The sequence below is a fragment of the Alexandromys fortis genome, unplaced genomic scaffold (genome assembly GCF_014885135.2).
Source record: "Alexandromys fortis isolate MF-2015 unplaced genomic scaffold, M_Fortis_MF-2015_v1.1 scaffold_58, whole genome shotgun sequence".
NCBI lineage: Eukaryota > Metazoa > Chordata > Mammalia > Rodentia > Cricetidae > Alexandromys > Alexandromys fortis.
Genome location: NW_026067940.1, coordinates 3,818,729 through 3,830,625, shown reverse-complemented (window position 1 = coordinate 3,830,625; position 11,897 = coordinate 3,818,729). Strand labels below are relative to the sequence as shown.

General features: G+C 48.2%; 1 protein-coding gene across 1 annotated transcript in view; it reads right to left on the bottom strand.

Moving 5' to 3' along the window:
* Positions 1–1,335: 1,335 nt before the first annotated feature.
* The window catches only part of Lgr6 (leucine rich repeat containing G protein-coupled receptor 6), a 116,730-nt gene continuing 106,168 nt past the window's right edge, over positions 1,336–11,897 (bottom strand). The window contains exons 16-18 of the mRNA XM_050147849.1: positions 11,068–11,228; positions 7,513–7,593; positions 1,336–5,168 (exon numbers count right to left, since the gene is read on the bottom strand). Coding sequence (XP_050003806.1) covers positions 3,910–5,168; positions 7,513–7,593; positions 11,068–11,228 — 1,501 coding nt within the window. The 3' untranslated portion in view covers positions 1,336–3,909. The remainder of the gene's footprint in view (positions 5,169–7,512; positions 7,594–11,067; positions 11,229–11,897) is intronic.

Here is an 11,897-nt window from a genome sequence, read left to right as displayed (position 1 = left end):
AAAAAAAAAAAAAAAAAAAAAAAAAAAAAAAAAAAAAAAAAAACAGTCTAGAGCAGCAAAGTCTACACTGAGAGAAACCCTGTCTCAAAAAAACAAGAAAAAAAAGATCCAAAAAACAAACAAAAATTCAGAACTACCTGCCCAGGGGTGGCAACCACCCCCAGGTTACCTGGGTCCTCCCAAACCAATCATTAATAAGAAAATGCTCCACAGAGTTGCCTGCATTTTCTCTATTGAGGTTCCTCCTCTGGAATAACTCTGGTTTGTGTCAAGTCAGCAAAACACTAACCAAGACAGTCAGTAAGACCCTGCTTGATACCATGCTAGAACTAGCATCTTGTTCTCATTATGGTGTGGTTTTGCCAACTTTTATCTCTTTCCCTTTCCCAGGAAGGGCTCCTGCTTTTCTTGGTAATGTCATCAAACTCTGAAGCAAGGCTCTGGGGAAGGAAGACCGTAGGGAAGGAAGTTCATCCCATTAAAAGAAAACTGATTCTTGGGTAGAGACCTCTGCAGTAGACTTGTGGCTGATAAGACTTCAGAGTCTGAGACACAGGACACCCAAGCTGCTCCTGGCTGTCTTTAGACTCTGTTCTGTCTGACCCTGTGCACACCAAGGACACTTCAGCATGGATAGTTGAAACTGCTTTTGATTCCTGGACTGTGGTCTGAAATGTCCCAGAACTCAGAAAGAGGGAGTGTGAGGAGCCTGACCCTCTCAAAGCCATGAGGTTTTATTTCTCTGTCACACCCATGATTCCCCCAGGGGTAGCAAAAAAGAGTGGAAGGACAGATGTGGTACTTCATCGGTGCTTTATTATACAGAAGAACCCGGATATTTACATCTCGACAATTTTTATATTTCACATGGCTGGGGAGGGCATGGGACTGGAACTCAGAAGGGATGGAGAGGTGGTGGTCATAGGTAGGAGAACTTGGTAACCCAAGAGCAGAGGTAGTCGAGGGATTGGTGCTAGGAAGGTCAGGGTTCTTATTACCTCTTTCCATCCTGTCCCCGTAGGCCTTCTGCCTTGTCCCCAGCTCTTCCCTCTTCTCCTCCATTACTCTTTAAGCCTTTACTCTTCCCGTATAAGGGAGCCCAAAAGAGCAGGAGAGGCGGTAAAGAGGAAGAGAGGCCTGGCAAGAAACTCTAATTCATGCTCTTGCATTTAGCTCTACACTTGTATTTTTTGGTTTTTTATTTTGGCGAGATGCTTAGCAAACCATGGTGCACCTTAAGTTTTCCTTGGTCTGAGAGAAGATTGTGGTTGGCACTAGCTAATGGCACAGCACACAGAGCCCGAGGAAGTGCACACCAAGTCCTGACATCTCTACTAACAACGTCTTAGCCCCTGGAGTGGATTCTTTCCCATGGAACTATTGGGAAGATTGTGTTCACAACAACAGCAGAGGATTCACGTGCTCTGAACAGTTTAATTTTCCATTCTGTGAGGAATTGAGGACACATGGTCTTTCCTGTCAAATCTAAACATTGTAAAACGGAGATCTGGGAATTTGCTTAGGAGAAGATACATGGAGAGAACCGAAGGAGTAACATATTGACAGGCTAGAAATTTAGCCCAAATCAAAGCCCAAAGAAACTTTACTACTCGATCATATTTGTGGTAAATATGCATAAACTAGGATTTTGGGTTTGTTTGTTTGTTTGTTTTGAGACAGTCTCATGTAGCCTAGGATAGCCTCAAACTCACCATGTAGCTGAGGATGACCTCAACTCCACATCCCACATGCTGGGATTACAGGTAAGCACCACCACTCCTCACTAGACATTTCGAATGTTACTGAGGACACCTTCAGTTTCCATCTATCTCCCTTGCCTCTTCTTTATTGGAAAGTCCAGCTTTGGCTGATGCTCACATCTTTAGAAGCAGACAGTAAGGTGACAGCAGTGACACATATAGCTTGCAGCCCAAAAGGACTGGCTCACTTTCATAGAGGACATCTTCAAGAAACAATTCCTATATTCCCAACCACCAACATATGGACACTCTACTCTTCCTCAAGGCTGGTTCCTTAACTCCAAAGGGACCAGTGATCCCATAGTGGTGGTGACAGAACAAAATCTAGGGTGACTTTCTAGAAGTCAAGGTTTCCCAAAATAATACCAATTTTTGCCATCCTTGAGGAATTTCAGAGGACCACCTAGTATCAGGAAAAAAAAAAAAAACCTTTCCCACCAAGGGTTCTTGGTCATCCTGGGGAAATAAAGAGATCAGGCACCCTGAAACAATTGATAAATAAAGGTGCCATCGTTAGTGAAACTGACCCCATGAGAGCACTCCAAGAAATTATAAAGTAGCTTTTTCTGCTTCAGAGTCTTCAAGAATCCAGGGGCTACTTAGTGAGTCATGTGGGATTTAGAAACGCTTCAGTCTCCATGCAAGGCCTCTGGTTGACTCTTCCCCTCACCCCACTTGTTGACCTATGCCAGAATCTGGGCACTGGAGGGGGCAGAGGGAGAGAGCAAAGAAGCTAAGCTATGGAAAGAGAAGTAGTAAACTTAAGAGCAGGACCTCTCAGCTTGATTTACAGGTGGAGATCTTGGAGGACTCGGCTAAGGATCACAGCAGGATTCAGGCGGGGATGGAGCTCCATTGGGCCTCAGGATCCACACTCAGTCTTATCAATATAAAAGATATTGGGGGTTCCCAGGAGCAATAATCACTTAATCCTGAGGCTTTAATTCTCCCACTTCTTACCTTCTCCCCTGAGACTGAATGCTTGTGTTTGGATTGGAGCGGGAGGCACTCCGTAGTCACTTAACCGCACCCAGGAGTCCCAGATAGCTACAATACTCCCTTGAAATACCCACAACATGAATATCGTGGGTTGCCCACCACTGCCAGGAACAGGACTGGGATGAGAAGAGAGGTCCAGGCTGTGGCAGTAGGCAAACAATGTAAAACCATCCAAAGGTAACATCGAGTAAGGGAGAGCCCATAGAACTGCAGACTTCCCAGTGTGTACTTTGCCGGAACCTGAGAACTGTGTCTTGCTGAGAGCAGAAATTTCATTGGTACTTGGGTCGTGTGGTATGGGAGCACACACAAGGGTCTCTTTCTTCCTGCCCCACCTTGAGGGGCTGAGGCAAGTTCCTCCAGGTCTCTGGCCTGGTAGGAGGAGGAGCGTGGGCAGCAGAGTGTGAAGAGTCTCTCCTAGACGGTGGAATCGTTAGTAACTTCAGGCGTTTTACCCCAGGTTGGCTTCTTAGAGGCATTCAAGGAGGGCAGCATCTTGTGATGTCACTGGGTAGCGCTCCCTGGTGTAAAGATGAGCCCCCTGGGATAAAACCGAGCTAAGTTCTGTGAGATATTTGTAAGTATTTCAGGAAACGCAAACAGAAACCTGTCAAAAAAAAGTTTAACTGCTGCAGTAATTAAGTTAAAAGGTTCTAAATCTCAGGACCTTTTAGACACTAACATGACCCCATGACGCTAAGACAGGGACATGATATGCAATGTCTTCCATAGCATATCTGAACAGGAAGTGCTTTTGTATGGCATAGGTCAAAAGCAATGGGACACAACACATTTTATATCCCATCCACAAGTCATAGAGGAGACACTCCCGTGTCTTTGGTGGTTCTCTTCCATGCCCGTCTCTGTGCCTGATCATGGTCCTATCCCCACTGTACTATATTTTACTTTCCTCCTTTCTCCTAAGCAAATTTCCAGGTCTGTAGTCTACAGACTAGATTTGACAGGGAAGACCCAGGCTGAGAGTGAAGCTGAAGAGGCCAAGTCAAAACAAGACCTGGAAGCATTCACTGGTTAAGGCCACGGAGAGAGAACAATGGCACCAGGGGCGGTTGGCCATCCTGCTGGGATATATATATATATATATATATATGTAAAATTGAGAGGGGAGAGGACAAATGGGGAGGGATATTTACAAGTGAGAGGCAAAGAGAGAGCCGGAGGGCCAGAAGACTCCACCTGCTGCAGAGCCACGGCCTGCCAACGTGGTGGTTCCCTCAGCCCTCAGCAGCAGTTCTCCATTCACGGGAGATTGTGGGTTCCCAAACTGGGTTCCGTCAGGCTCTACAAAATGGTTTCCCTCCAGCCTGGTGTCCCCTGGCTGCTGACGGGAGATGAGGGTCACTGAGGGGAAGCCATAGGTCTCTAGCCCAGGAGGCTGCCCAGCCTCAGAAGCTTCCAGAATAAGATCCACATCCGAGAAGGCCACCAGCGCTTGGGTGGAGTCGCAGGAGCTCTTCTCCAGCTCAGCGGCTGCAGCATAGGCCAGGGGCCCCGCGGACCGAGGGTTTGGCCGGAGCCTCCGAAGGTCATCCCGGAAGTGAGGGTTGAAGAGCAGGTAGAGCAGTGGGTTGAGGCAGGCAGGCAAAGGCAGCACCACCAGGAGGACAGACTTGACAGCCTCGGGGGTGACCGGGAAGAGGCCCAGCATGGAGGCAAAGCTGAGGAAGGCCACGGGGCAGTAGAGGAGGCCATCTGTGAAGATGAGCCAGGCCACGTGCCGCACCATGGCACAGTCCCACACGGCCTCAAAGTCGCCCCGCGGCAGGTCGCAGTAGAGCTTGATGTAGGCGCCAGCCACGACGAGGAAACAGAGTGAGTTCATCATCACCAGGGCCACCGCAAAGCCCAGGGCGGCTGGCCGGCCCTCGGGCGGGGCGTAGGGCAGGCAGAGCGGCGAGGCTCCATACTCCCCCACCGAGGCCAGTGGCAGCGCGGCCGCCAGTCCGGCCAGCGCCAAGCACCCCAGCGCGCCTGCGCGGACGCTGCCTGGCGACGGCGCCTTTCCGTAGGCCCGGACGCAGGTCACAGAGATGCTGCACTGCACCGCGGCCAGGGTGAGCAGCAGCACCGACGCCTCCGACCCCAGGACGGCCAGGAAGCCCGTAGCCTGGCAGCCTAGCCCGGTCTCCCAGCGGGCTCCGTACTTGGCGAACTGGCCGAAGGTCAAGGCGTCCACCGAGGCCAGGAGACCGCAGGAAATGCCCGTCAAGGCGTTGGCGCCTGCGATTGCACCTACCACAAGCTTGACTGGGGACAGCGGGCTGGGCCCGCCGGCAAAGACTGTCAGCAGCACCAGCCCGTTACAGAGTACCGAGAGCAGCACGATGGCCCACACCGCAAGGCGGATGCCCCAGCTCTCAAAGAGATGCTCGCAGGGCTTGAAGGGACCTGTGAGAGAGAACAGACATAAGGTCAGAGCAGGGGCTGCCAGAACCCAGCTCACTGGCAACGCCAAGCACTATGCTCAGACGACTCCTAATGAATGCAAAGGAGACTAACAGTAGAGAATTGGTCTCAGAACGGCAGACTTGGTCTCCTCAGAAAATGCCTGGAACTGGGGTGGGGGTGGGGGTACATATGAAGAAGCTGCAAAGAAAATACACAGAAGTGTATACATGGTACAGTGCAAACCCAGACCTGAGGGAATGCTATGAAACACAGTCTTCCCAAAGACACAAGACTTGGAGAAACACGAGTAACAAACTGGTGTACAGTAGCAAAGAGAAGTCCTGGGGTGAGGAGCTGTCCAGAGTCAACCACTTATGGTGGTGACCCTGCCCAAGCAATCACTGAAGTTTCTACAGTTGAGAAGTCCCAAGTAGACAGAAGCTGGGTCTCCCTTGCTTTAACCACAGTGCATGTTCATCAGGCAATCAGTGTTTGGGAGACCAAGTGCATAATGGAAATATAGAAAAACTTGCCAAGTATAGTAATTCACACCTGTATTCTGGCACTCAGGGAGCCGAGGCAGGAGAATGATAAGTTTGAAGCCAGCCTGAGATTATAGCGAAGCCCTAACTAAAAACAAAGAGGAAAAAAAAAAAAAAAACCTTTGAACTTCTGGAGTTTCCCAACTTGACGCCACATTAGATGGGTGAGACCCTGGCGTTTCTCCATCTCTCTCCCCAGTGCCCATTCTTAAGTCACTGTGTATAACTTTGGGCATAGTATTTCTTCATCTCCTTTGGCTTCAGACTTGTTTTTCAAACTATTGCTAGGTAGCTTGGGAATTTCAGAGATTTCTGTGGGAGCTATTTTAGAAACACTTTTTTCTGATTATGAAATAATAGGTGGTAATTGTAGGAAATCTGAAAATATAACATGGAAAAATCTAAGCTGCTTATGACCTCACCTCTCAAAAAGAACTCATTATTTTAGCCTATTTGCTTCCAGGTTTTAACGCATTATTTAAAATAAGTTGAGATTTTATTCTCTTTAAATTAATCTTAGCATACTTCCTCATAACCTCAAAAACACATTTCCAATAGCTGCATAATAAAAACACCGCACCATATGATGAGCAGTAATTTATTCGACCGCTTGTGTGAGCGATTTTTAAAGCAAGCTGAAGTTGGACCTTGCTTTCCAGAACTTTCTCTTTTACCTCATCCTTGTTGATTGCTGATTTTCAGACATGCAGCTCCTGACTGAGGCAGAGCTAGTGAAGCATGTGTTTTCTGGCAAACTATGCCAGCTGTTCCCTTCCCCAGTCCGACACGAGGGGGCGTACTTTTGCCACTAAGCACTAAGAGCTGGTGTCGAGCAAGGTCAGGGCAGAAAGCTTTCCGGGCAAGGGGCTTACGCCAGCAAAGTATGGAAACCTGGAAAACGGAGGTGGGATGAATAGAAACAGCTAACTGTTCATCACTTTGTGTTTATTCTCAACAGTTCTTGGCCCAAGCAGCACTCTGCTGTCTTTTGGCATGGCCTGTTGGCATTTTATTTTATTGTTTGGTTTTGGTTTTTTGAAACAGGTTCTCACTATGTAGCTCTGGCTGTCCTGGAGCTTGCCATGTAGACCAGGGTGGCCTTAACTCACAGAGTTTATCCGCCTCTGCCTTCTGAGTGCTAGAATTAAAGGCATGCATCATCATGCCTTTAATTAATTGTTTTGCTAATTAAATGCTAACTAATTTAATGTTAGCATTTTATACACAGGAAAGGAACTCTTCACACTTAAAAAAAATCTTAGGTTGTGTGTCGTCAAGGAAAAAGAGCCCCCCCCCTTCTTTCTGTTCTAATGGCTCAAGGTTAGAGGAGACTTCCTTGGTTCTAAGGGTCAGACAGTACTTTAGGAATTATCCAGAGACACTGGAGTTTTCCCGCTCTATTTTAATGAAGAGAGGTCCCACGCTTCATGAATCGGAGAAGGGTCTCTTTCGGAGCCCCACCTGGCTCTCCGAGTCTGTGGTGTATGAGGGAATGCTCAAAGAGCAGCCCCGGCAGCCCCAGCCACGACTCTTCCTCACGTCTCTCTTCTTCCAAGAGCAACTTCTTCTAGGTGCATAACCGTTGATTGGCTGAAGTGTGAAGGTTGTTTGACCCTTCCCAACCCCCCTGCTTCTCCTGGGTAGATACCTAAGTCTCTGCCAGGCATAGAAGAGGCTCCTACCCCGCAGATTTAGCCCTGGGCAGAGAAAGTATCTATAGCACAACCGTAGATGGGCTAACTGACTTCTCATTCAGGTGATTGGCTGTCCCCTCCCCTGCTCCCCAGCCACACCCATCTTACCTGGAACAGGGCTGCACTGGACACTGGGGTGTGGCTTTGAGTCTTCCATGTCCAGCTGGAGCTCATCCAGGTCTAGGTCATCTGAGAAGGGAAAGCAGAAAGTGGCTAGTGTCCTGGGTCTGGTGTGTGTCATTAGCGCACACTCATCTAAGCTGCTGTGCCCTTCCTCACTGTTCGATCCTGGTCACCCAACAGTCCTGCCTATCTATTTCTGCTCGTGGGTGTCAGTATTTGGGTGGCTCCATGTTCTCTCAAAATCCATGTTGTGGATTTTGTGTATTTCTGGTTCTCTGAAATGAACATTTCACTCTCAATATTCTGCATTTTCTTGGGCCGAGCCACCTTTAGTCCACGAGTGCTGCTTAGAGTGTGGCTGGTAGCTGCTCTAATGAGGAAAGCTAGTGACTACATAGTTCTTCATCCAGCCAGCCTGTCATTGCAATTCCATGTCCTACTTACAAACACTACATGCTAAGAAGATGTTGGTGTTGGGCATGGCTGAGCATGCCTGCCTATGTTCCCAGAATTTGGTAGGTGGAGGCGGGAGGATCAGGAGTTCAAGGTTATCCTCATCTACAAAGCAAATTTGAGGCAAGTCTGGGCTATGTAAAATCTTTCTCAATGGCAAGCATGAAGGCTTGAGTTCAGATCCTCAGCAGCCACATAAAAGGCAGCCCTAGGCATTGTGGCATGTATCTGCAGCTTGAGGCATCATGGCATGTATCTGCATCCCTAGGCATCATGGCATGTATTCGCAGCCCAAGGCATCGTGTCATGTACCCGTAGCCCTGATGCAGGAAGGGGCTAGGAGGATCCCTGTATCTCCCTGGCCAATTATTCTGGCCAAGTGGTGAACTCTGGGCTCAGTAGGGGACCTTGACTTAGAAAATAAGGCGAAGTAATACAGGAAGACTTGCAGCATCAACTTCTGGCTCTCAGAGCCACATGTACCTGCATGCACACACACACCAGAATGAGGCTGGTGTCTGAGGTGCCCCATCAGCTTCCTCTATCACAGAGGAATAAGTAGATGACCTTGCTGTATTTGTCTCTGTCTTTGGCTCACACCGTCTGGCTCCTGTGTAGATCCTTTCACTCCACTTAACAGGTAAACATCTGCTAGGGCTTTCCCAGGAGGCCGGAAGATTGTGGGGCTGCCCTTAATCTGGACAGCTTCAGGGCAGGTGGAAGGCCAGGGTGTGCCCCCACAGTCCTGGCCATTTCCTTCCTTCTCTACCATTCATTCCCCACCTGCCCATGCACCCCAGAAAGGACTTCAGTGATTCTTTACAATCAGAATGCATGAATGAAATACAAGGAGTGAAGCCTACAGACTGTCTGAGGCTGGGAAAGTCACGGCCAAGGTGTTAAGTAACCACTCTTCAAATGGAGAGGAAATCGAATCTGGCTGGAACAGCAGTTCCTGGCTTTCTTTCTGCTCCTTTGCTTTCACAGGAAGTGGGGGGCCCTGCCCTAGCTCCTGTTACAGGCAGCAGGCAGCCCACTAACTCAACAGGCCTGTAGTTCTCCAAGACCTAAGCCCAGTGGAAAGTTTCACCTTGTGGAAGGAAAATTTCCATTCCTCTTTCCAGCCCCCTTCTACTCCCCCAAGGAGTATGCAGCAGACATCCGGGACTGTCCCTGGGGGACAGATGTCTGCTGGCCCCACTAGATGCTGTGCTCCTCCTCCTGGGAGCTTGGGCCTTCTCTGGGAGATGCTTCTCCTGTTTCCATCCACTGGGAGGGAAGTTCTCAGAGATCCCCAGACAGTACAGTATTTGACTTCCGTAAGCTGTGGTCTAGATTATACAAGGACACTATCCTCAAGTATGTGTCCCTGACTCTCAAAGCAGTGTTGACAAACACACTTTGCCTTGTATGGACTCATGCAGTCCTCCCTCACAGCCATTGAGACATGTACTATCTTTTTTCCCCCCCTGAAAGATAAGGAAATTAAACTCTGTTGTGGAATATTATTTAAGATGGGCTTCATTCATTTTTATGCTGTGGAATATTTGTTTAATGATACAAAGATATGTTGCATTTGTTTAACTCTGTAAAGTTGTTATTTTACCTACCTAAAACACCTGGATGGTCTAATAAAGAGCTGAATGGCCAATAGCTAGGCAGGAGAGAGAAATAGGTGGGGTTAGCAGGCAGAGAGAATAAATAGGAGGAGAAATCTAGGCTCGAGAAGAAGAGGGAGGAGCGAGAAAAGGAGGAAAGTAGGATGCCAGGGGCCAGCCACCCAGTCACCCAGGCAGCCACGGAGTAAGAAGGAAAGAAAGGTAAATGGAATAAAGAAAGGTAAAAAGCTCAGAGGCAAACCGCATTTAAAGAGAAACAGGATAATTTAAGTTAGAAAAGTTGTCTAAAAACCAATCAAGGCCGGACATTCATAATTAAGAATAAGTCTCCATGTATTTATTTGGGAGCTGGGTGGTGGGGCCCCAAAGAGTAAAACAAACAAACAAACAACAAAAAAAAAACAAAACAAACAAACAAACAAACAAAAAACCTACAAAACTCAGGTTAAAACATGTTGAAGACAACCCAAATGGTACATGGCGTAGTTGGGTTTGAACTGAGTTCTGTCTATACCATAACACCAGCGTAAGGTGCTGTAAATGAGTCTCATACAACTCAGACTAGCCTTGAACTGACTGTGTAGATGACAGTGGCCTTGAACATCTGATCCTCCTGCCTTCACCTCTGGCATCCCGGGTACCAGGTGAGTGGCAGTGCTACACTCAGCTTTAGATTTGATGCTTTTTCTGTTCTGCTTCTTTGAGACGTTGGGATGTTCAAGATGGAAAATGAAGTCCAACAGGCAATACCCCTTTGTCTATCCTAACTCTGTCTGAGGTTGGGAACACAGGGCCTGGGGAGAGGAAAGCATTCTTCTCTCCCATTTACCTAAGATATCTTTTATAGACAATCCCTCAGAACCCCCTGGCTGCCTACCTCCAAATTTCCCTTCACCCCACTCTTCCAGAAATAGACATACCTGGCCCAAGACAACCTGCCCATTCTGCAGGGCTGTATACTCAGTGCTCACTTAAATTTCACATTTGGACTCGTAGACAGGAGAGAGGCACAGGACATCCAGTCGTGGGAGCGATAATCCCTGAAATGTCCCATTTAGTTCTAGGACATAGTGGAAGGTGGTTTTCCCCCACTGAAAACAGGTTTAGTTGGATTAATTTAATCCTAATTGAGTCGGTTGATGTACTAATCAATCAGCTTCTCTGAGAACACCCAAAGGTGAAGGACCCTGCACTGTAAGGAGGCTGCCACCAAGATGAAGTGAGTGGCGCATGGGAAAGGGGAGTGAGAGAGCTGGCACATGCGAGGGCCTGCCAAGGTCAGGAAGAAGTTGCCACCCCAGCTCCCATCCTATGGTCTCTCCTTCTCAGCAAGCGCTCATGAGTGTACAAACAGTAAGACAGTTCCTCCAGGTCACACACACATCTTCACTAATTCTTCTCTGAACCTTCTTTAGCAATTCCTCTCCAGTACCTGGACACCCTCAGCCCGAGGTCCCTGACTACTCACAGTGGTTCTCAGCTTGTCCAGCAAGGAGACCCAGGGGCCTCTTCGGTGCCTCGTCTTCCTCCAGGTGAAAGTTCTCAGCCTGCCACTGCGCAGAGGTCTTGAAGAAGCTGGCACAGATGCCATAGGCGCAGCACTGGTAGGCATAGGGCACCTCCAGGATCCTAAGGTGGGGAACAGGCTGCCTTAGTGTGTCTGGGATCGAAAACAGCGTGGATGCCCTCTGCACCTGTTCTTCAGCCCCAACGTGTCCTGTTCCGTCTAAGCCAGTGGTTCTAACCTTCCTAATGCTGCAACCCTTTGATACAGTTCCTCATGTTGTGGTAACCCCAACCATAAAATTATTTTCATTGCTACTTCATAACTGTAATTTTGCTACCATTATGAATCATGATATAGATATCTGTTTTCCTAATGGTTTTTGGTGACCCCAGTGAAAGGGTTGTTTGACCCCTTTGGGGTAAAGACCCACAGGTTGAGAACCAGTGCTCTGGATGAGTCTTAAAGCCTGATTGCTGACTCCAAAGGGCTCTGTAGTCTGATGAGAGACTATAGTCTTCTCATAATTTGTCTTAATTGAAAGGGAGAGAGACTTTTCCCACTTATTTAGAAGTCCCCACAGCAGGCTCAGAGTGGGAGGCAATTTCCCCTGGTCACACAGCATTCAGGGTGCTCTGCTTCTCCTTGGTAGTAACTCTTGTCTATATTTAAGAAGACAATAGGAGGCAGGGACTGGGATTTGACTCAGTGATGGAACACTTGCCTAACATGCACAAGCTCTTGGGTTTGATCCCCAGTGCTGGAGAAAGGGAGGGGCATGAATTCTTTTTTTT